At 44.4% G+C, this 22719-nt stretch overlaps 1 protein-coding gene across 1 annotated transcript; it reads right to left on the bottom strand.

The window, feature by feature from the left end:
* Positions 1 to 369: 369 nt before the first annotated feature.
* angpt2b (angiopoietin 2b) lies at positions 370 to 20910 on the bottom strand. Its single transcript, XM_035181975.2, has 9 exons — positions 20066 to 20910; positions 14097 to 14252; positions 13344 to 13465; positions 11108 to 11340; positions 10488 to 10612; positions 7682 to 7783; positions 4797 to 4963; positions 1483 to 1613; positions 370 to 1244 (listed from the first exon to the last, which is right to left on the bottom strand). Exons 1-9 carry the CDS (start codon positions 20387 to 20389, stop codon positions 1084 to 1086), a joined length of 1521 nt encoding a protein of 506 aa, XP_035037866.2. The 5' UTR covers positions 20390 to 20910; the 3' UTR covers positions 370 to 1083.
* Positions 20911 to 22719: the final 1809 nt, after the last annotated feature.

Raw genomic sequence — 22719 nt, 5'->3', positions numbered from 1 at the left:
CGATTCCGGCGTGTGAGGCTTGTTGAAGTTTATGTTCATAACTTCCATGGAAACATGCGCCTGACACTGCAGGGTTACAGGCACCAAACACTGTGTGTAATGTTTATTGTTTCATCAGAGTAAAAAAAAATGAATTTACAACTTTTGTTCCCAGATGCTATAACAAAATGTTGCTTTTTTGAAAAGCAGATTACACCAGTGAAAGTGCATGATGTGCTTTCATGAGCGAAAATCTCTCACAAATAAAGTATTACGAGAGGTGTGACGGTAAAGAATCGGGGATGTTTCCTTGTGAAAAGCCCTTTGGGAGATACAGCAAAGGGCCTGTTATTGTTCTTTTTGCTGTTTTATAAACACTGGTGAACCCTGTAAGTCACTGTGGGTTGTTTAATGTTACATGTTGTACGAATTGAACAGTTTTAAAGTACAAATACTTTGCAGTCTCTTGGAATAAAGTTATATAATCAGTGAAGAATAATGGGGGAGTGAAAAACAGACATTACATGATATCAAAGTTTATAAAGTATTGAGTGCGATGTTAAGATTTTTGGTCGAGAATATATTTTAATTAAATAACTTTCTGTTAACTATACACATAGCTGTCTGTGAATATATGCAGTGGTGACATGTTGCCTAAAAACACCTTTATACAGCAAATAGACAAATACACAACACAAGGTTTTATATTTTGATATCAAAATAGGTAAATCAGTTTATTAGTTGGATTAAGTTTTGGGTTGAGTATTTGGTAATGTGTAACTGCAGAATTAGATTTGTGTTCTTGTGATAAGTTGTCATCGGTAGCCAAGCTCATACACTATATTTCCTTCTTCTCTCAGCTGGACTCTAAGCAAAAGTCCTTATTAAAATATAGTCTGGGCACCTTTTTTTGTGGAATTCCTCACTCGGGAATCTCCCAAACATTCCTCTGCTGAGAGTCTGTGTGTCCCCAGGCAGTTGCTAAAACACCCATCCAAGATGTCCAGAAGCTGAGTTGTCTGATTCCTCCCAGAATACCCCATTTTCTGGGCATTATCCGTGATATCCACTTGAGGTGACTGACATCCTGAACGAGCTTCGCCATCAGAAGTTTGCCGGCCGCACCATCATGGTTGTCGTAGTGGCCATCAGATTTGGACCCTTCCAATAGTACCATTTGATGCCATTGTAGCGGACCACGCTGGACGAGGCGGGGTAGTACATGCCGTTCAGGTTGGACGGGCCACAAGCCTCAAACCACCAACCTGGAGAGGAGGGAAACGTGCCAGAAAGTTCAAGGGAAAAGTCAGATTTAATTGATTTCCAGCTCATGAAATGTAACACCCGAACGTACAGCTGTAAGTCCGCAGTAACTTTATACAGGCGCGCAGGGAAAATGAAACGCAGCCCCCCGGGAGATTTACAAGGGGGGTGGATACAAATGTTTAACAAGGCGGGTTACAGGGAGACACAGACTGGGACGAGTGGAGGGAGGCCGCGTACCTCCTGACGCCAGCTGTGCACACTTGCAGGTGCATTGGTCGTTGTCTCTGTCCTTGGTGCTGAATTGGGTGCCAGAGTGGGTGAGGCTGCTGGTGCGTCCAGCTGTGCCGCTGAAGCCCTCGGCGTGCAGACTGTTTTTTTTTGTGGAGGAGAAGAAGTGCAAAGAATTTCAGCAGAAAGAAAAAAACTAAAACCAAAAAAAAAAACTCAGCCCCAGGCAATTCTATTCATTATTTAAAGCTGTGGTGGGAAAACGTTGCTTGTTGGCAGCTTCAAGTGGCAGCGATTGGTTACTGCCGGAAAAAACGCTTTGAACTTCAGCGTGTCTGAAATCTTCTAATGTTGTGTTGTTAAGTGAACACAGCACCATAGTGTTTACCACACGGGCTGATCTGTGAGTCCTTAACACCACGGGATACCGACGGGATGAGAGAGAGGCAAAAAATATCTGAGTCAGTGAGTGCGACTCTCTGTCGCTGTGGCGCCTATGGTTGTTGTTTAGAAACCTTCATTGTTAAACTGTTTGTCTGAATTGTCCACACTTATATAACATGACTCATTCTGGCAAACAGTAAATACGCGGCATCTCAAAGTTAGGGTTGGTAATCCTGGAAAAGCTAGCAAGAGCAGGTTACAAATTTCATCCAACCCCCTTCCATCTGCCCACTCGTCAAAGCCCCAAAAACACATGAACGCACACTTTTCTTGTATTGTTTTGCAGTGGGAGTTGTTTTTTGTGTAATGGAACAGGGAAACTTTGGCTGCACTTTCTCTGCCACTTTTTTCGGGACTCGCTCACAAACTTCTAACTTTTGTCTCGGCTTCAGCAGTGTATGTCTCTTCAGCTGAAGACTTGTGCAGTAAGAGCACAGGGTGCTTGCAAGCAGACAGGTCGATTAGTGACAGACAGGTTCCCCCGGCCGATCATTTCATTTAGTTCGAATACAATGATTGGTTGTGTTTATTCCTGCAAGGGCCACAGACACCAGCTTTTTTTATTTTATTTAATTGTTAGTTTTTGATCGATGGCTATTGGGATGTAAAGAGGATTTTAACAAATAAGATCAAAAGTGTTTCCGAAACATCTTACCAACCCTACTTTTTATATTATTTCACAAAGGTAAATAAAGATAAATTGAAAAAAGTAAAAGGTTATATCCTCTCTCTCAGAGATCATAGCCTATGGCACGTAACATCAATTTTAATACTAGGCACCATCCCCCCCATTGTTCCTGACTGTTGCCAAACTTCAACAAAAGAAAAACGAACCTTAAGAACCTGTTATTATTTTCCCTCCATGCTGTGACATGTGAAACAAGCAGTCTGAGAGCAACCTCTGACCACGTTAAATTCATTCGCTCTATTACCACACAACCCCAACTCACATGTTTATATGTTTCCATCTGTCTGACCATGTGTGTCAGTGTTTGAAAGAAGTGGGTGAGGAGGTCAGCCTCGCTGTCCGGCCTCTCCCCTCCGCTGCCCAGTCGTTCTGACTTGTTAGAGCAGTACTCGCCCTGAGTTATGTGACCCCCCCCCCACCCTCTGTAGCCCGGGGACAAGCTGTCCTTGATGACTAAATGAAGAATCTTGAATTTGTAAGTTCGCCTGGCACGACCAACACATAACGAGGGTCGGCAGAACGGGAGTGAGAGCGCCGGGGTACGTGAATAATGATGGAATAGCAGAGAGAGCGGAATTATACATGAGAGGATATTTTCTCTGAGAGTGTTTTCTTTTCTTTTCATGATGGATCGGCCTCGTGAAGAAAATTAAAAGCTATCAAATTAGACAGCACGGCAACCACAGGGCTACAGGATATCCTATTGGAACGGATTAGCCTGTGAACTGTGCTCATTCTCCTCCCCAGTACATTTGCAGTAGCCATGACCTCCAGAGGATTCGGTTCAGCTACTCCACCAACACCACAGACCACAGGCCAATCCTATTCAAGGTGATGGTCGGCCTTTATTGTTATTCTATCCTTCAATAAGAAAAATATTGTTACGTTGAAAGGAATGCTCACCATTGCTTTACTTTAACAACAGCTATTCTTGGCTTACTCAAGGGGGAAAGTGGTCTGTCATGCCGATGATTAATGTTTGAATAATATTAATGAGTTTTAGGTGAAGACCTCCGTGTTGCTGCGGGGAGCGCGCACTCGATGCAGCTGAGGAGCCGCCTGGCTTCACAGCACCGTAGCTGTGGTTCGGGATTAATAACAGAAACCCCTCGGAAGACGCCGGCATGTGGAGAACGCTAGTAAAGCTGGCACATCTTGAGCTGGTTAAACAGAACATGATGTCAGAGGTTGCAGCTACAGAGGCGATTATATTCATTCAGGTGCTTCACCTCACACAGTGTCGCCCACAGCGGAATTGTGAAACATTCCGTTTCATCGCGCTAATTATGTGGAACAAACTCGGGCTAATGCAATTTGCTGCGCTATTAGGGTTCTTGGAAAGCCAACACCCACGTATGATTATGATTTGTCATCTCTCGGCGCATCAGTCTCAAGGGCAGATCCCTGCGAATTTACATGAAATCGAAACGCGTAACTATATTTGGTTTGTATTCTTTTTTCCCGGCTGTTTTGGAGGTGGCGTGGCTTCAGCTCACCCACACATAATCTTGTTAGTGATTGCAGGGTTTCTGGGGGAGCTTTGTCTGTGTTGTCAGTTCCTGGCAGGGGCAGGTATCGCAGAGCGCTTCTGTTGTACTCTGGTGGATTTTCAGGGGGCAATGGTAGCTGGGGTGATGGGGAAGAGAGAAATGGATGGCAGGCGAAAAAAAAGTGGCAGCGTGCCCCCTCCGCTGTGCTCATTATTTTGAATGACATTCTTAAAGAGGTTCCAAGTGGTTCCTTCTAACGTCAGTGCTCGGGGATAAGAACACTTCGGAGGAAAAGAAAGGAATTTAAAATGTTAATAACGGTTTCTAATCTAAGTCGTGATTTTAAGAGTCTTACGCCCAAACAGAAGGCAACAACTGACAGGGTGTTACTGCGTCGCAATTATACTTTTCACAGCAGAAGGCTCCTCATAAAACACTTAACTGAAATAAAGCACCCTCATAATCGTCCTATTCATGTCAGATTTCTGAAAAAGTAGAAGAATTTAATTGGAGACTGTGGAGTTTAATAAGTTCTTCTTTTAAGCATTTTGTCATATCACACGTTACTACTTAACAAAACAGCTAATTTTATAATTCTCGGAGTGGATTTTGAGCCAAACATGTCATCATTACAAGTAAGATTAAATAATGCAGTTATGAAGAGAATAATCTAATAATAGAAGTCGTGCTGAGCGATTTACCTGTAGTTGCGGTTCTCTCCGTCTACGTAGAAGCGATCGTAATGGGAGAAGGCTTCGTTCCCCTCTCTGTCCTTCAGCTGGACGTGCAGACCGTATTCCTGGGAGCTCGTCAGCTTGTGGATGATATCATTTCCCAGCCAGTGTTCCCCAGACGGCTCCCCGAAGCCCTGGGTTACACACAAAGACAGGGAAACAATAGAAGGAGAACATACTCTAACAGGGGGGGGGGCTGATTTTTTACCACAGACCTGCCAAGTGTTTTTTTTGGAGTAACTATAAAAATGGACCTCAATTTAAAAAAAGCCACATTTATCATTTTGATGGCCTGAGGTAGTCAACTGATATTCCTCTCCCAAAGCACGGGGGCAGGTCAATAGAGACATTAATTTAGCATAATATTCCATCATGGCTCTGACTGGACCCGCAAAACTCAGAGTGAAATAAAAAACTGGCTTTGTGGACCGATCCACTGTTTGTTTTTCACTTCAGAGCTTCGCATTCAAATAAATCTTCTGTCATATTTTTGGCAAAGGAAAAAACTAGAATGAATGATCCCCTAAATATCATGATAAAGTAGAAATATAAGAAATAATATATTTCAAAATGTACGTTTAGTGGTATTGTGGTTAAAGATGCAGGCCGGTGAAACAAAGGAGGTCATGAATAGGTTATGATATGATATGAACGTATGAGAGGATGTGGCTCTCAACCAAACTGAACACCGCCACGGCAGCATCCGTCCGTCCGTCAGCTACACAGCTGATCCTCTCGAGGGTCATGGGGGGAGTCACCAGTCTTATCATGTGGCCGATATGTGTAAACAAACCCTCACGCTCACATTCAAACTCATTTAGAGTTGACAAATACCCTAATTGAGTGTTTTGCATGAGGAGAACATGGGAAATTCTTACTCCGGTGCTTTCGACAGCGCATCCCGTCCCCAGCCACCATTACAACAATGATTTTTTAAAACATCCTGTCACTAGTAAGTCTCTACAGCCCTCATTTAAACTGATATACATCACAATAAAATGTCTGTATATCAGGTTATTATGGACACTCAGAGCTCAGCAGCAGCTTGTTCTATCGATCTATGAATTTATATTGTTATATAACATTAACAATACAGCTCAGCAGCTAAAGGGTACGTGAGAGGTGTCAATAGGATCAATATGGACACTACATCAAGCTTTAATTGGACGGTGGGACATAACAGGAGTTTGTCATCATGAACACAAGTGGAGATCTACAAGGCAGTGATTATTAAACCTGCAACTTTTAAATCTTATGATAAGAATAATGAAAGAGAAACTTTTCAAATTCTAATAATCACAAAACTTGCATGTCTGACATATTGAGTCTATTTTAAACACACACACACACACAGTTCATTAATGTTGTTCTGGTGACTCGACACCTTACCGAGACACTCTGTACGTTTTTCAACTCATTTATCAACCACATGTAAATAATGAGCAGGCAGAATATAAAGAGACACGTATAGAACCGAAACATGTCAACAGCTCAAGAGCAGTCGATAGGCAATTTGGAAAGATGCAATCATGTAGAAGGCGCAGTGATACCAACATGATTTCACAAAGAATAAGTGCAGCATTAGATGAAAACGGGTACAGTGGAAGCGGTGGCTTTGACAGAGGGAATTGATGTTTTCCTTCCAGGAAAATGATAACGACACGCAAACGCTCCGTTCAAAGTGGCGGCCTAAGAGGAGGGACGTCACGCGGCTTTCGATTAATGAATCTCCGAGGACCGTCGAGTGTACAATAACACTTCAGCCGACGCACACGGATGCAAGAAGTGGACTCGTTGGTGTGATGAGGCCAAATGGATTCGAGAAGGTAACTGACAGTCAATAGCTATTAAAGCATCAAGTGCAATTATTTGAAGTTACATTTATTTCTTTATCCTTTGGAAAAGACGGACACATTTTGTTCTTGCTTACATCTAAATTCTAAGCCACTTTGTCTCGCTGGCACACTCTCCCTTTGTCACTGGTCAACTGAGAGTCTCTGAGCCTTTTTTTTATCATTTGATCAGAGACATTTGATCAACACTTTCTGGGACTATAGAGAGTGGTTGGTCCGGGGCAGTGAAGCGTTTTGGTGCATACGTTATCTGCCATCTACGGGGGGGCCCTGTGCTCCCACGCCCCGACTGGAGCCAAATATTTATCGTCCACTTGTAAAAATATTGTTCTTGAAAGAGTTTTGGGTTTTTTCTGTTGCTCTTTATCATGTTTCGCTTTTCATGTCAAATCCAAACTGTGGCAACTGATTTGTTGGTGTGGGTGAGACGTGAATCTCTACTGTGCTCAATCAAAAACCCCAAACTGGCCTCGCTCGTATGTTCTGTGTGCAATAGAACACAGTCAGAAAGCATTTGTTTAACTCTGTAGCTCCATTGATTGAACATTGATTCTGTTGAGAAATCTTTCTCATGAGAAAAAAATGAGTGTGTGTTTGATTCGGTCAGAGCGGTGGAGTAACTTCCTGTATCCAGTCTGAGAATTGGGTTTTGGATTTGGAAATGTTGTTACTGTCATCATCACACTCATTTCCTTTTGCAAGAAAGCTATTGATACAAACAGTAGTGCTCTGTGGTCACTGAAGTACACAGTGTGTGTGTGTGTGTGTGTACGTGGGAGTATTGACAGGGAGAGGGAGTGCGAGCAGGTGCAATAACATGGGGGGTGGTAGAGAACATGAGGGCGGCCAAATACAACAACCGCGGGTCACCTGGGATCACAGGCCAGTCGCCTCCCACGCCTCCCAGTGCCAAACCGCCTGTGGATAGTTATTGGAACCTCCTGTCCCACTAATACGCCGACAACGCTGCCCCCTCACCCTACAGTCTGAGGAACCCACCATTTTGTAGTCCCTCCAGCCGCGGTGGAAGTTGACGGAGCCGTTGGTGCGACGCTGCAGCACCGTCCACCCGCCACCTCTCGTCTTCATGTCACAAAACACCTGGAATAAGAGGAAAAGTAGGGAGTAAGTTGCAAACAAAAGTATTTAAATACTAAACAAACGGCTAAAACATAAAGAATTAACATATTGAAAGTTGATTCTTTGGAGTTTTCCAGATCAGGAAACAATTTTACTTTGAAGCAGGAACAGTTGGGTTTTATTTGGTCAAAATGTTAAACCTAATTTATATAATTTCGTCACAAACCTTTTTCATTTTATTCGTACATGTTCTGCAGATACAATACTTTGATTTTGAGTCTAGTTTCGAACGACCTGCTGCATCAAAGTCCAATATTTACCCAGTATCTGAATCTTCAGTAGCTAAAAGCTCCTTTCTGTTAATTGTTGAATAACACTGGGAAGGTAGTTTACACTGGGTTTATCACACCCTTGTAGCAGTTTAACTCAACAATAAATAAATAAAACACGCTACAGTTTCTCTGTTATTTGAAAGATGCCTTGAAAGCCTTGGGAAATAGGGGGGGTGATTCAGCGTGTCACGAAATGATATGACCCAGGTGGGAAGGAAAAACTAACATATCAGCATGTTCTCTTATCCCCCTGAGTGGGGGGGTTGAGGAGGAGGCATCTGCGTTTTTGGTTACACACGCTTTTTTTCTTTCGTTCTTGGCCCGCACATTTTTGCCATATGCAGATCTGCTTGGAAGAACAAATCAGAAAATGAACTTGAGATGTCGACTTGTTCTACATATTGGAGGTGTTAAACTGGACACTTTCCAGCTTCCCTTAGGTATAGTGATTATATGACTGTGTGAATCGCTCCCGCGGGCGGTAAGATTAGATGCTTTTTGTATCCGAGATTCGTCTTCAATCAAAGTGAATGGACTTAGCGCACCTCAGCATTGGACTGTTATATGTACGTGTCTATATAATGTTGTCACCTCAGATTATAGACTTTGGTCAGTGACATTTCAACAACCTCCACAACCTGCGACAGGGATAATTACTGAGGAACCTGAATTGATTTCGCTTGGTCGCTTGAATTTGGTCCATCAAACAAACCCGTGTGACCTGTCTCAAAGAGTCGAGCAGTATAGATGCTGGCATGTGGGCGGAATCCCACAGGGTCTCTCTCTCTGCTTCGCCATTTTTCTGCTCGAAAAGAAATGAGAGTTTCCAGCGCTTTTCCCCCCATGAATAGCAAAGCTGTATCAAGGTCCAATGGCAGTCGGGATCTTTAACCTTAGAAAACAGTGCAGACTGGCGATGTGCTGTGATAATCGTCTGGCACATAAAGCCAATGTTATGGCCTTAGATGCTGGATACAAAATGGAATTCTCAATTCAATTCACTTTACAAAGTGTGGTCGTTACTCGGATTTAGACCAGATCTGTACTTAATACCTCAAACACACTTTATTACTGGCCAGCAAGGAGTCATTTCAGGCCAAATCCATTACAATAAAACTCAAATACCCAGACAACTTAAGCATTTTTTTTTTTTAAATAAATAAAAAAGAAAAGAAAAAGATAATGTGATCTTTTTTTTCAAGGCTGCTTTCTGGGGATAAAAATAATTACTTTTTAAATCAGTTCTGAGAAAAGCCTGCATGTGTTTTATGAGCCCTGTGCGTGTGTAATTCTAAAAAGTATGCACAACCGGGTCTTAAAAAAATTAGAAAAGATGCTGAACGGCATCATTCTTCACAGCTGTGGTGATAAAAGGTTGGACGGATAGACAACGTGGACAGATCACACATGTCTGCGCCTTTTGTCTCCGCTCCAAGTGAGGACGCTCCGCTCGCTCTGCTTCGAAAATAGGGCAATTTGTATCTGCCCCACTTTTTGCGCGAGCCACCCAGCTCGCCCGCCTCGTTGGAATCGGATGAATTAGAGTGAAAGCAGTATTGATTTGGGGAGCGCTAACTTGCACCGGTGGAAATGTGCGTCGGCCCTAGTTGGCAGGAAACACATGGCACCAGTGCCCAATACATCGCTGCCTTGCCCACAGGAAATGAAGGGGAAGAACAGGGGGGGGGGAAACAGGGGCAGTGGGAGATGGTGCCAACCAGCAAACTCGATTGAGAGGGATGCTACTGTTATCTTTCTTCTTCCCTGGTAGGCTCTGGGTGTGAAGATCCCAGCCAAGAATGCTCCCTGTGATTCAAAGAAAGGATGACCCGCTGTTCGATGCCATCGCTGAGTTTGCTGCTGCAGGTCAGCGGCGGTACTTCTTAAGCTTTTCTGACTTTGCATTCAGCGGCTTGCGCTCACTCCCCGCGAAGCCTGCAGGGCATAATGCTCCCGTTGCTTATTATTTTATCTCTGTAACTCAGCGTGGCACTTCCATCAACCTCTGTAGCAAAAAAGCCGAGCGAACTGCCATTACCTCAGACTACCCTGTCCTTGCCTCTGTTTACTGCGGTCCAAAAACATAATAAAAGCCCGCTGAATGTCATTATGTTGTGTGTGTGTGTGTGTGTGTGTGTGTGTGTGTGTGTGTGTGTGTGTGTGTGTGTGTGTGTGTGTGTGTGTGTGTGTGTGTGTGTGTGTGTGTGTGTGTGTGTGTGTGTGTGTGCGTGTGAGCTTTCCATTACGCAGTCTGGGCCAAACCCAAAGTTAGTACAAGTGAAAAGATCCCATTGCTAAATACTGCAAGACATATGGATAAAAAAAGTTTCAAGTCACAGTCTGTTACGTGATATTTGCCAGAAAAAGGCCAGTGACCTTTAAAGCATTACTACCTTCACGGTCTGGGTGGAGTTGGGGAGGAGAATGCTATATATTCCACTCGCTGTCACTCCGGATCGCAGGATCTCCGTGCAGTCCCTGAAACCAAGCGACTCCTCTTTGGGCGAACTGGAGATTTCTGGTGGGGGGGGAAAAAATAGGCAGCCATGTGTTTACAGATGGCTGCCCTGTGGGCTTTTTTACACACAAATCCCGACCACATATGCGAGCTCTCTCCTAACCTAAGCCTGTGGGAGAGTATGTACTGCATGCATGTACCTAGTGTGTGTGAGATTAGAATTACATGCTGCTCGAGGTGTTATTTTCATGTTAAATTGATTTTTTTTTTTCAGCTTAAATCACAAATCCCTTCCTGATTAATTGAAATACTGTAAATCTCCTGTTTGTCTAATGAATTTCTGCCATTTATTGATACTGTTAATGAGTCGTTTTGGCCCCGAGGAGGAAATGACTCATTGGAATGAAACAGAAATTCTGTTGACAATATTTGTTAATCTCTTTTATCCCTACACAACATTCCTCCTGTTATGCATATTGGTTCCCTTTTGTTTCAAATTAATTACGTTGGCAGCACGATTTGTTCAATCAAAAATAATGAATCCCTCAGCTTTACCATTGCAGTGGCTGACCATGGCCAGCAGCTGCTGAACAGTGTCGGTGAGCGAGGCCTGCTGCCTCTGCAGCGAGGTGCTGTTGAGCGTGGAGCTGCCCAGTTCGCCCTGCAGCTGGCCGACCAGTCGACTCTGCCTCTCCAGGAGCTCTTGGAGCTGCTGCTTCTCGCTCTGCAGGCCCTGCCGCTCCCTCCCGTACCGAGCCTCCAGCGCTAAGAGCCTCTGTTCCAGAAAACTGTCAAACAAAACAAATTCAGATGAAAATTCTTCGGTGCACTTGAGGGGGGGGGGAAGATGGGAAATCACGAGATTATATTAAGTGCTAAAAGGCGTCTTGGAGAGGGTGCGGGAGGAGAATCCATCCATTCAGCACTTAGCTTTCACAGTGGAGGTTGCGTAAATGTGCACATTTACATGAGGATGACTAATAGGCATCAGCACGACAGCCTCATTGGGCTAACACCATATAAACACCTGTATCGCAGCAGTGCTCACAGATGGGCCTGCATGCTAAGCCTCTTGATCATGGCCATGAGGCAACAATCTCATAATGTTTGTGTGTGTGTGTGTGTGTGTGTGTGTGTGTGTGTGTGTGTGTGCGCAATTGCCACACCCCCCACTCCCAAATGAAGATCATAAATCCCCGCCGCCTGATCTTTATGGCTTTGACTAATGACTCTGCAACCGTTATTTGTTGGAACAAATCCAGCGACCCAGATTGAACAAGCTACTTCTCAGGCCCGTGCACACGCGGCTGCCGCTCTGAACCTGTGTCCTCAATCTCCCACTTAAGGGGCAGCGACTTCCAGGTATGTGGCCTGGAAGGAACGGCGGATCAATCCAAATCATTTTTTTATCATCACTTCCCTTTTTTCTTTGGGGCGGGAATGCTCAATAAATGTGGAAAAGCGAGCGAACAAATGGTGCATTCATGCGTCCCCCCCAAACAAAGCGTTCATGTGTGGTGGTTGACTGAACAAATATGTTTACTGTATATGATATTTGGGATCGCGTTGCATTCTGCGCAGTTTAACCCTAATTCCTATGATCTTGCGCGATTTATTGTAACTGTAATCCAGATATTGCTGTTAGCCGGCTGTCTATGTGCTGCACTTCCTGTCAATACTATTTAACATGTAGTTCCTATGAAAACAAACATGTCACTCTCTCTTTTTGAGTTTGGCAGCAGTTCAGAAACAGGCTTCATGCCCTGCAGGCTCAGCAGCAGTAGCCCCCCCGACAAGCACTGCACTTCCCTTTTTCTTCTACAGCTGCTTGGCTGCAAATCGACTATGACCCTTGTAATTCACGCGTCCCGTCACGGAGTTCACCCTCGTGGAGACATATTCACGGCGGATACACATGTAGCCAACTTGAAGGAGGATGGGGCGAAAGGGCAGAGCGGGGGCCACGCAGGGCCAGATGTGTAACAGGTGTTGGCGCCAGGGGAACCGTGTTCTCCCCTGGTCACGTTATGGTACAGATGGATGGAATGATCAACAACCACATACAAAGATAGAAAACACCCACTCCCTTTCACACTGCTGAGCGGCCTGTTCTTAACCCCCGCTTGGCCCCCGTTTGACCTCGTGTTCCTAGAGAGAGGAATGGGAAACTCCTCCTAACACACCAAACGCACCCGTGTACAGAATAGGGATTATATTGTCGTTAAGTGCCCTGTTGCTCTGGTCGGTCACAGTCAGTCAACACGCTGTTTTCCAGTTGTTCCAGAGGGACTGGTCTCATGCGTGTGAATGTACAGACGCAGTATGTCTCCCTTTTTTTTTTGAAGGCCTCTAATATTTTTGCACGAAGTAGCTTTTTCCTGAGAAAACATTCTTTGTTTGGTGCACAGGAAGTGATGCGTTTTATGTTTCCTGCAGCGGCCACACCAGCTCATTTGCAATCTGGAAAGAAAAATACAGCAGCTAGACGTGCAAAGAAAATAGCGCCACCTACAGTCACTAAAGCTCTCAGAGAGAATCCAAGGTAAACACAAGTATGGCAGACACACGTCTGGACTAATTGGTGATGTCTGGGAAGCAAAGAGCATAAACAATAGCGTGACGTCACGGTGTCTAAGGATGAAAACCACTTTACATCCAGCTGCTGCACTAACACCAACTAACACAATGCAGCCCGAAAATGAGGTGCCTGCAACTTCCAGCACAACCACCTTGGAAGTTTTGAAGTGCCTAAAATGTACTTGTATAGTCTTTTTGAAGTGTGACCGCTCACCTGTTTTTGTCACTGAGCCGTGAGATTTCCTGAGTCTGCAGGAGAATGTGTTTCTCCAGCCGATTGGTGAAGAGCGAGTACTCGAGCAGCTGGATCTCCAGGCGACTTGTCTGGTTTAACACCTACAGATTGAATAACAATATGAGAATAACTTTGTCAAAGTGAGCAAGGGCGGACGGGAGTGATGAATAATATTGATGAAGAGACTGATGGATACAAAAAAAAAAGGCAGATAAGCAGTGTTGCACAGCACAGCACACGGCTCATGACGCTCATTTTTTTATGTTAGAATCAACACTTTAGCACGAATTATCTCACAAGCACCTGTGACATGTTTTGATGTTGCGGATGAAACGAAAAGAAAAAAAAACTTGGAACAAAGCAGCTCAGATATTTGTACAGGTTGCCGCTTCATAGCGACTTTGATGCGAGGGAAAAGAAAAAAGCACGAGGACCAAAACAAGCCTGGTCTGTAATAACAGCTCTGTGGCATGATTGAAGACACATCTGTGCTGTGCTACTGAGCTTTATGTTTTAATTGGCTTGTTGTCAGGCGCCGAGCTCGTCTCATTGCGTCAATCAGAGCCTGCAGAACCAAATAGCAGCTGTCGTCGAGCAGTTGTTGCAACCTTTGGGCACGGCTTCTCAGCAGGTTACATCTGATTTAATTAGCTATTCGCCAAGTTATTTCATAAGTGTTTCTTATTGTATGGGTGTTGTGCATTTGGATTGGCTGCAAGCTCTTAACCTCACCTGAGTCTCGACGTCCGTCAGTTTGCGAGTCTGCTCCGCTGATTGGCTGAGGAGGTTGGTTCCCATCTCGAGCATGGCGGCCGTCTGGGTGTGCACCGCACTTCGCTTTATTTCCTCCATCCCAGAGCGCACATTCTCCTGGATGAAGTTCTCCAGCTGTGAAGAAAACAGACGGACTCTGGGAATATTAACCACAATGTCAAATTGTTGCCATGATCATGTTTTAACAGAAAACGTCCCTGTATAATTCCAAGCTTGGTGCAGCAACGTGAGGGGGTTTTCACACCTGAACGTCTGGACCAAGGTTCACGTACATTTGATCCGGTTAGTCAGTTTCATTCTACAATTTAGGAAGCACACTAAGGACTTGAGGTTGTTATACATGAGTCACCATCTTGGGCTGCGTCTAACAATTCTTGACATTTACTGGTTTGATATGGGCTTGTATGTGACGTCACCGTGTTCGGTGGGTTTTTCCACTTGAAACGAAGAAATGGTCATTTTTGTTGCCACTTTTATATTATTATGGAAATACTGCCAACATCACCAACTCCAGGCACAGTAATTAACACTAGTCCGAATGCACCAAAGGAACCTCCTCATCATTCAAACATTAAGAAGACGGGGGTGAAGACTTATGCAAGCTATTCTGCTCTCCACACATCTTTTTCTTCTTCTAATGTTTAATGCTGTCTCAACTTCCTGTAGTTGGTCCGAAAAAAGTGATTTCACACTGCAAACGAACCCGACCATGGTTCAGTTTGATCCAGACTGAGACTTCTTTCTGTTCCAAACCTAATTTGAGTCCATTGTTCCGGACCTTGGTCCAAGGCACGTTTCACACCTGTTAGATTGGTTTGGACTAAACTGAAAAGTGCAAAGAACCGGACCAAAATAGATGAAAGGGTAATCTGTGTTTGTCACATCAATCTTCTCAGGTACTGTGACAAAGGCATAGAATTCATTATCCCCAGGGCACTGCGTATGCCTTGCCATCCATCTATCCACCCATCCATCCATCCATCCATCCATCTGCAGGTGTTCCTCGGACAAGATCGGTCAAACTGGCAATAATAAAATGATGCAATATACAGACATTTCAATGTGAAGATAGAGGAGCAGAAATCGTATATTCTGGGGGTTTTGACATCAGGATATTCATGCGCTGGACTTAGGGGAAAGTCACTTATATACTCGAATCAATCACAAGCTCACAGAAAGACACACTGGCGAAAACCCATCATGTGTTACAGCAGGAGTAAAAATAGGCTGGCATCCATCTTGCTCCAATAAATAGATTTTCTTATTAATGGGGTCGGTTTGAGCAAATGGCACCAGGAAGACAAATTCTGCTTATCCTGCCGTGAACGATGGAATTTTGTTTGATGTTTTAACGGCCAATGGTCCCGGGCTTTGGCAATAAGGGAAAGTAGAATATCGAACCGGGGGGGAGGATTAATATTTATGACTTTTCTGGGAGGGAAAAAAAGATGAGGCTTTATTCATTAAACCACATGACTGGAAAATGAAGTCTCTGAGGAGAAAGCATTCCAAATTACCCAGCTAATGAGCGGCTATCCACCGAAATCTCAGAGCACTCAAATGAGACAAAGAATGTTTTTTTCTTTTCCAATACAAATATCTATCACAGAATGGAATAGGATTATCATCAACTGTAACAGAAAAGTTTAAATTTCTTCATAAAAATACCAATCCAAGCCGACATATAGAGATGAATCAGCAATTAATTGTTTGCCCTGCGAGTAATATTTCTCTCTTTGTCTTTCAAACTATCCCTCGTTCCTCCCTCATGGTCTGTAAATCCATCGCTCACATTTTTGCTACTTTAGGAGAACTAAGGCAGCAGAAAAATATTTTTTAAATCCTTCCATAATGAAAGTTTTGAAGCGATTACCAAGCGGATTAAAGCCAAGTCCAAAGGAAGAAACAAAGATCCCAGCGTGATATTCAGCCTGGTGTAATCAAGCCATTGTCTGCTGCCTGTCCAAAGTGTTCCCATTACAACCGTCTGGAACAGAGCTCACTCCCGAGGTCTTGATACTCTCCGTCTCCCACTGCCAATTGCATTAATGGCTGCAGTCAAACGCGGTACTATGCAGCCTGATGAATCACATTTGGGATGAAGCGTAACTCCATTGTGTCTAAGAGGGACAGAGGAGAGAGAAATCACATGAGTTGTATCGTTTTACCTTAATTGTTGTGCCACATCTGTTTTCGGCCGCAGTTACAGGAGACGGTGAAAACATATCTGCCGGGTGTTGTGGGGGGGAATGACAACGATGGACTGAGGCACACCGGGATCTGAATGATTGTGACGGACGGGAATGAACATTTTTTTATGAAAACTTCACCCCAATTCCGAGCGGGGAGGATACAAATTTTGTTTGTGGTGCCCGGCAGCACTGGAAAAATGACATTCACAGGAATCAACAGTGACATGTTGACACGAGAGAGAGAGAGAGACAATTATTCTGGACAATCCTCAGATGTCACAGTGGGCAGTTTTCATTTCATTCACAATCAGTTTCCTTTCTGTCTCAGAAATTGTCTCTGTGAAAAGGGTTGACAGCTTTGTGGGTAATCCCGAGTAACCAGGAGAGTTACCAGCCTTTTTTTGTTATGTTGCTGGTGAAGTTTTGGCCATGCTAGAGGCAAGGCTCTAGGGAGGTCAGTCAGTCCACCATTTTGGCCCAGACTGAAGAATCTAACTATAAATCTCTGTCTGTATTTCAATTTTCTCTCTTCTGATCAAATTCAAATTTTGCAGATATATTGCTCAGAGTTTTAGGTCTAGGGAATTTCACTTTCAAACTGCACTTGCTGTTACTATGCTTACCATATTTTCCTTTAACTTGAGTGAAAAACATTTAAATGGTAAATGGTCTGTATTTATGTAACACTTTTCTAGTATTGATGACCACTCAAAGTGCTTTAAAGTAAAGTTTTGCCATCAATATTAATTCACAGTCGGCAAAGTGTATGAATTCCGTGTTCAGTATCTAGCTCATGGACACTTGAATAGGGGAGACAGGGATTGAACCGACTTATGGTCAGAGGACGACCCGCTTCTAGTTCCATCAGATCTCAACGAAGGTCAAGAAAGCTTTTTAACATATCACTCATGAAAATACGATGGATCGTCTTTTTTTTTTTCACATGTGAATTTATCCGGAAAGGTATTTTAATCATATTTGTGATTTCCTAACAGGCTAAATTTGTGGGAAGTTCCCCTGAATTTTCTTCTTAGAAACATTTGTGGTTTTGGTTAATATTTATCAGAACCGTCTGGATGGAATTGATTCCGGAGTTATTCATCAAACTGATGACATTACCAACAGCCTTAAATGTATTTTGTGTTCAGTGCCACTTTGCTCAACTAACATTTAAAGCACTTTCTGACTCTTGTCTGGGAAAGGTGCTAATATAAATACATTTTACGTATTTACTTAACATGATAAACATCATCTGAGTCAAGCTAAATATTAGCATGGTAGAATGCAGACACCACTTGTGACTAAACACAGGCCAACAGAGCCACTAGCATGGGTGTAGTGTTGTTTCAATGTACATTTTCCGAGATGAAGCCATACCTCAGCCATATGAAGCCAAATTTATCCATGCTTCAGTTTATCATGAGAGGTAACTAAGAAATCACATTTTGCTCTACTGAAGATGGAGGTCTATGGCCATAGTTTGAGACTTTTAAAGGTGGAGAAAAATGGCGCGTGTTAAAGAAAAGGAAAGAAAATAAAAACGGTTTAGTTGTTTAAGTAATGAGGGTGACATAAAGGTCACCAAGGGTGGTAAAGCCACCCTGATCATTGTGCAATATTTCTGCTTTCTCATAATCTCCACAGCCTCTTAAAAAGTACTAACAAAAGCATGCACACTTCTCTTTTGCCAAGCCCTCAGGGCATCAGAAGGCGGAAGGGACTAGATGGGGGTCTGCATTGGGGGTTAGTTCAAAAGAAAACAAACCCGATTTTTTTTCTTGGAAACAGCAAATAAGTTAAGTGGAACATTAATGCAGCCTCGTTGCACTTCATCCAATTGAAGATTCCTCTGTGGAACATGGCGGATTAGTGTGTGTGTGTGTGTGTGTGTGTGTGTGTGTGTGTGTGTGTGTGTGTGTGTGTGTGTGTGTGTGTGTGTGTGTGTGTGTGTGTGTGTGTGTGTGTGTGTGTGTGTGTGTGTGTGTGCGCGCTCCTACTTTTGGATGGAAGGCTCACAGTAAGCCTTGCAACATCCCAGAGGAGAACTGAGTGGGATCGTACAGAGTTTCACCGACATACTCGCGCCTCAAGCTCTTCCGCATGCACGTCACCCATTCCCCCCCCCACACACACTTATGCAGATGAGCTTAATGAGCTCCACAAGGTGCTGAAAAGGCTTTGCCATCTGGGGTCAAAGGTTAGAAAGGTGATGCTGTGTTTGTGTGGAAATCCGACCTACACTGCCGTAATTTATGCATCACTCTGGCTTGGTGGGGGGGGGGCAACACGTTGAAAGGTAGGAACTTTGTGCTCATTCCAAACGTCGTGCGGAGGAAGTTTGGCAAGAGAGCACGATGTTTGTCAGCAGGGTTTTAATCACATCTCTGGTGACGGGAATAGACCCAAGATAAGTGCAGTACTGTATGTGAAGCTTTTTTATTCAACGTTTTCCTTTTGCTTTGCAGGCTGTACGCGTGAATAATACACTGTGTGCAAGAGGAAGTGTGTGCTCTATCTCGCCCCTTATCTGTGTCCGTCTCCATCTCTGAATCGCACACATGCACATACAGCGTGGCCTCCTGGGACGCCTCCCGTGGAAGCTAGGTCTCCAGCTCTCGGGCTGAGCATCAGACAGAATGCGCACAGGGGAATTGAGAGTGTGTGTTTTTCATACAGGTGTGTCAGGAGAGCACGGACAAGATGGACAAAGAGTTGGGGATCTGATGCTCGATGACTCGAGGTGTGAGATGAGACACATTCATCATCCCGTTGCAGCGGAGCAGTCCAGATGTGTTCAGACGTGAAGGAGATGGATAGAGAGGAATGGAGTGTCAAAAGAAAAAAAAAGGAGAACTGGGGAAGGGAAGGTAGAGGAAAGACACAGACGAGCCGCGGCATTCATTTTTGACAGTTTTCAAATTCTGCAATATAATCAGCGTGTTTGCCTTCAGTCGGCCAATCTAAACACTGCGCTTATAATCAGCCCAGAGGATAAGTGTCCGCCATAAATATTCTGAGAGAGATGCAGAGAAGAATAGAGGGATGGGTGGAGAGGGGTGGAGAGGGGCGGCGTGTCAGTCAGTCAGTGCCAGACAATGGCCCAACACTGATTCCGTGCCCCGATGACCTTAGCAATGAAAACACTATTGTGAAGCCACTTTTAATCGCATCATTTCATTTAGTCAGTCATAATCCCAGCTAAATGGAACCGCAAAGGCCAACAGCCCAGCAAAGAGACATGCTGCAATGTGTCTCCCAAAGATAAACAAGGTTTTTGTTTTTTTTTTCCCACAGAGGGAAACGTGTTATATATTTATTTTAACTAACTTTAGTTTTAGTTTAGTTTTTTTTCCGTTCACAAATCAACTGAATCACGAGTCCGGGGTGATGTTTGTGTGTACTCGTTGCAATCATTTAGAACTGTTTGAGGTGTCTTTGCCAGCACCTCACAACTTATTTCATCTTGTCTGTTCTGCTCTCGCATGCAACAGGGACGTCTGGTATCCCAGTAGTCTTAAATTCAGAACAACACTCGTACACCAGGCGTTGTCATGGAGCCACATGTGCATACAGACAGCATCCAGGAAATCCCAGCTAAGCACTGAACATCGGATAGTTGTCCTTTCCTTTTTTTCCCCTACCAGGCTAAAATGACTTAGAGCAAAACTCAGAGTAAGAGATGTGAAATGACAGAGGAGAAAGTGGTTATTTTAGGTAACAGTTCAGGGGTCTTACTTTCTGCAGCCACTGGGTGTTATTCTCCATCGCACTCTCCAGACTCTCCAGCTTCCTCTCCTGCCAGGAAGACCTCTCCTTCTGGGCCTTACCCGGCTTGGATTGGCTCGGGTCCGGCTCGGGCTCGGGCTCGGGCGGGGAGTCCCTCTGGAGGGTGTTGGTGACCTGGAAGTCCTTCAGGGGATGGCAGTGCTCCACCTCGGGCAGGACGAAGGTGTAGCTGCACGGGCCGTGCTGCACGCGGTGCTGTTGGCGCTCCGAGGCGATGGCGACGGCCAGCAGGTGGGCCAGGTAGGCGAGGGTCAGGGCCAGCAGGCGGCCCATGTCAGGGGGAGGAGAGGGAGAGGGGGAGAAGGAGGTTTGCTGCAACTGGCAGAGCAGACAATTGTCAGGTCTGGTGAGTTTCTACTTTCCTCCTCTTTATCTCTAACCTCCGGTCTCCTCAGTCCAATCCCTGCCACTGCAGTCTGCGTCTTATCACTTCTTTCTTCTCTTTGAGCTGGTCCTCCTCTTTGCTGTTGCATCCACAAGTCTACTTCAGTCCAGTTCGTGCTCCAGCACTTCACAAAACACACACATATGTATATATATATATTTATATATACACACACAGGAAAAGATAACTGTGACTCCACCACGTGCAGCTCAGTCCAGGAAACCGACAGCAGACTTCCCTCCCACCATTTATCTCTCTCCTGAAAAGTTGCTTTCCTCACTGTCTTCTCTTCAAGCTGCTGGAGTCCATGCGTTGCTCTGGAGGAGAGAGGAGAGGAGGAGTGGAGAGGCGGGTGGCCAGCTCCAGGATGTGGGCTGAAGTGGTAACGCTCTTCAAGCACAGTGAGAGAGCGAGCGAGTGGCGTTCCTCTACATACACACATGCACACACACCCCTTCCCAGCACATACTCACTGAACCACCCTTCCCTCTTTCACTTTCTTCCTCCTTCTTGCAGCCCTCCTGTTCTGTTTGCAGGGGGTTGGAGGAGGAAGCTTCAAAAATATACACAGCTCACCACAAGAGCAAAAACTCAGAACTTTCTCTGACAACTTTCTGCTCCCTCCCATTCTCACTCTCCCCCCCCCTCTCCTCTCTCTCCCCTTCCCACTCTGTTGGTTTATTGGCATGACCAGTGTTGCCAATGCATGTTGTGCATATTCAAAGTCTAATAATAGTATAATATTTTGGAAAGTACATAGAAAAGACAACATACGGTTTGTGATAAAATTCTCTTATATCAGTATTTTACGCTTCACTTACCAGCCGTTCAAAAGCTTTTAACCGTATCATTTAAAAGTCCGGGAGATAAACTGGAAAAAGCTAGTGAGGCAACCTGGAGTTTACATTTTGTACAGCTAATGGCACAAAAGTGTTCTCATTACGTCAGAGCTAACACACCTTGCAATTTGCAAACTCTTTGTCTTTTTCACACACCTACACATCTATCTGGAAGCAATTTTCGCTGCATGTAGAAAAGTGGCCGCTGGTTTGCCCTTTTGTGTTTTATTCCACTTGTACAAGCACTACTTAGTTTGTAAATGTGGAAATCGAGTTAAATATTATGACTTATTTTTGAAACCACCATTTAGTTAATTTAACACATTTAGAATTTCAGCTCAGCGAGCGCTGCACCGATCTTCTGCCTCTCACATACCACGATCCAAGCTGCCATATTCTAACTTGTCCCACCACAGTTTCATACGGAAATTAAAAAAAAGTTTTCACTTCTCATAGTAACACAAGACTCCTCTATCGTCCATAAACTTGTTACCATCCACGCAGACAGTCAGACCTCATAGTTTTAGTGGCCCTTGCAGTTCAGTTCCCTCTCTCTCACACGAGTATTTGAATGAATTCTCTGGACTTCTCTGGAAAACACTGCTTTCCACTTCCTTCATCTACAATATTTGTAGTCTGCTCAATTGTCCTTTTCCTTGATTCAGTCCAGTTGTTCTTGTATATATGTTCTGACTTCTGCTGCCATCACCGACCATGTTGCTCCCACCTGCTGCCTTTCTTTTCCCGCCAGTCGTGTCACGTGACCACTCACCTGCGCACGTGTTCCCCATTCCTCCTTTACCTCCCCATACTCCACTTCACCTCCGTCTCCTCTGTGCCTCGGCTTTCCGGTGCTCTCCTCTTTGCCTGGAGTGGTGATCCTGATTATTTTTTGGATCTACCTCGTGTTTGTTTGAGATTCAGCCTCAGCCCGACCTTTTGTGCTTTGTTTGCCTGCTGGAATTTTTCTATCAAATGTGTTTTCTTTTTCATTGTTAAGACCCAACTTTTATATCTACCTCCTCAGTGGCACGCTTGGCTCGCTCAGAATCATGGTATAATTCATATTGCTGCTGTTTTCCGACGCAATGTAAAGGCCCACCCAGCCTTATCTCTTAATGTGAAATATAAGATTCAGGCCACACTTACACCACGGATCGTCCATGTAATCATAGTCTGAATAGACATCGTCACCGCAGGGCAACAAACTCGCTTTCAGCACATCCTGCTTCTTTTCAATACTTTCCTGTCACACGGACTCAAACAAGTGAAATCACACTCTCCAAGGATAATAAGAGCGGAAGTCGTCCTGTCACACATCCAGCTTGAAGGCTATTTGTTTGCTTCCTGGGATCAATACTCCCAAAGAGGAACAAACC

This window comes from Hippoglossus stenolepis, chromosome 17 (genome assembly GCF_022539355.2).
Source record: "Hippoglossus stenolepis isolate QCI-W04-F060 chromosome 17, HSTE1.2, whole genome shotgun sequence".
NCBI lineage: Eukaryota > Metazoa > Chordata > Actinopteri > Pleuronectiformes > Pleuronectidae > Hippoglossus > Hippoglossus stenolepis.
Note: the sequence above shows the minus strand (reverse complement) of the source record. Positions and strands in the feature narration are given on the sequence as shown.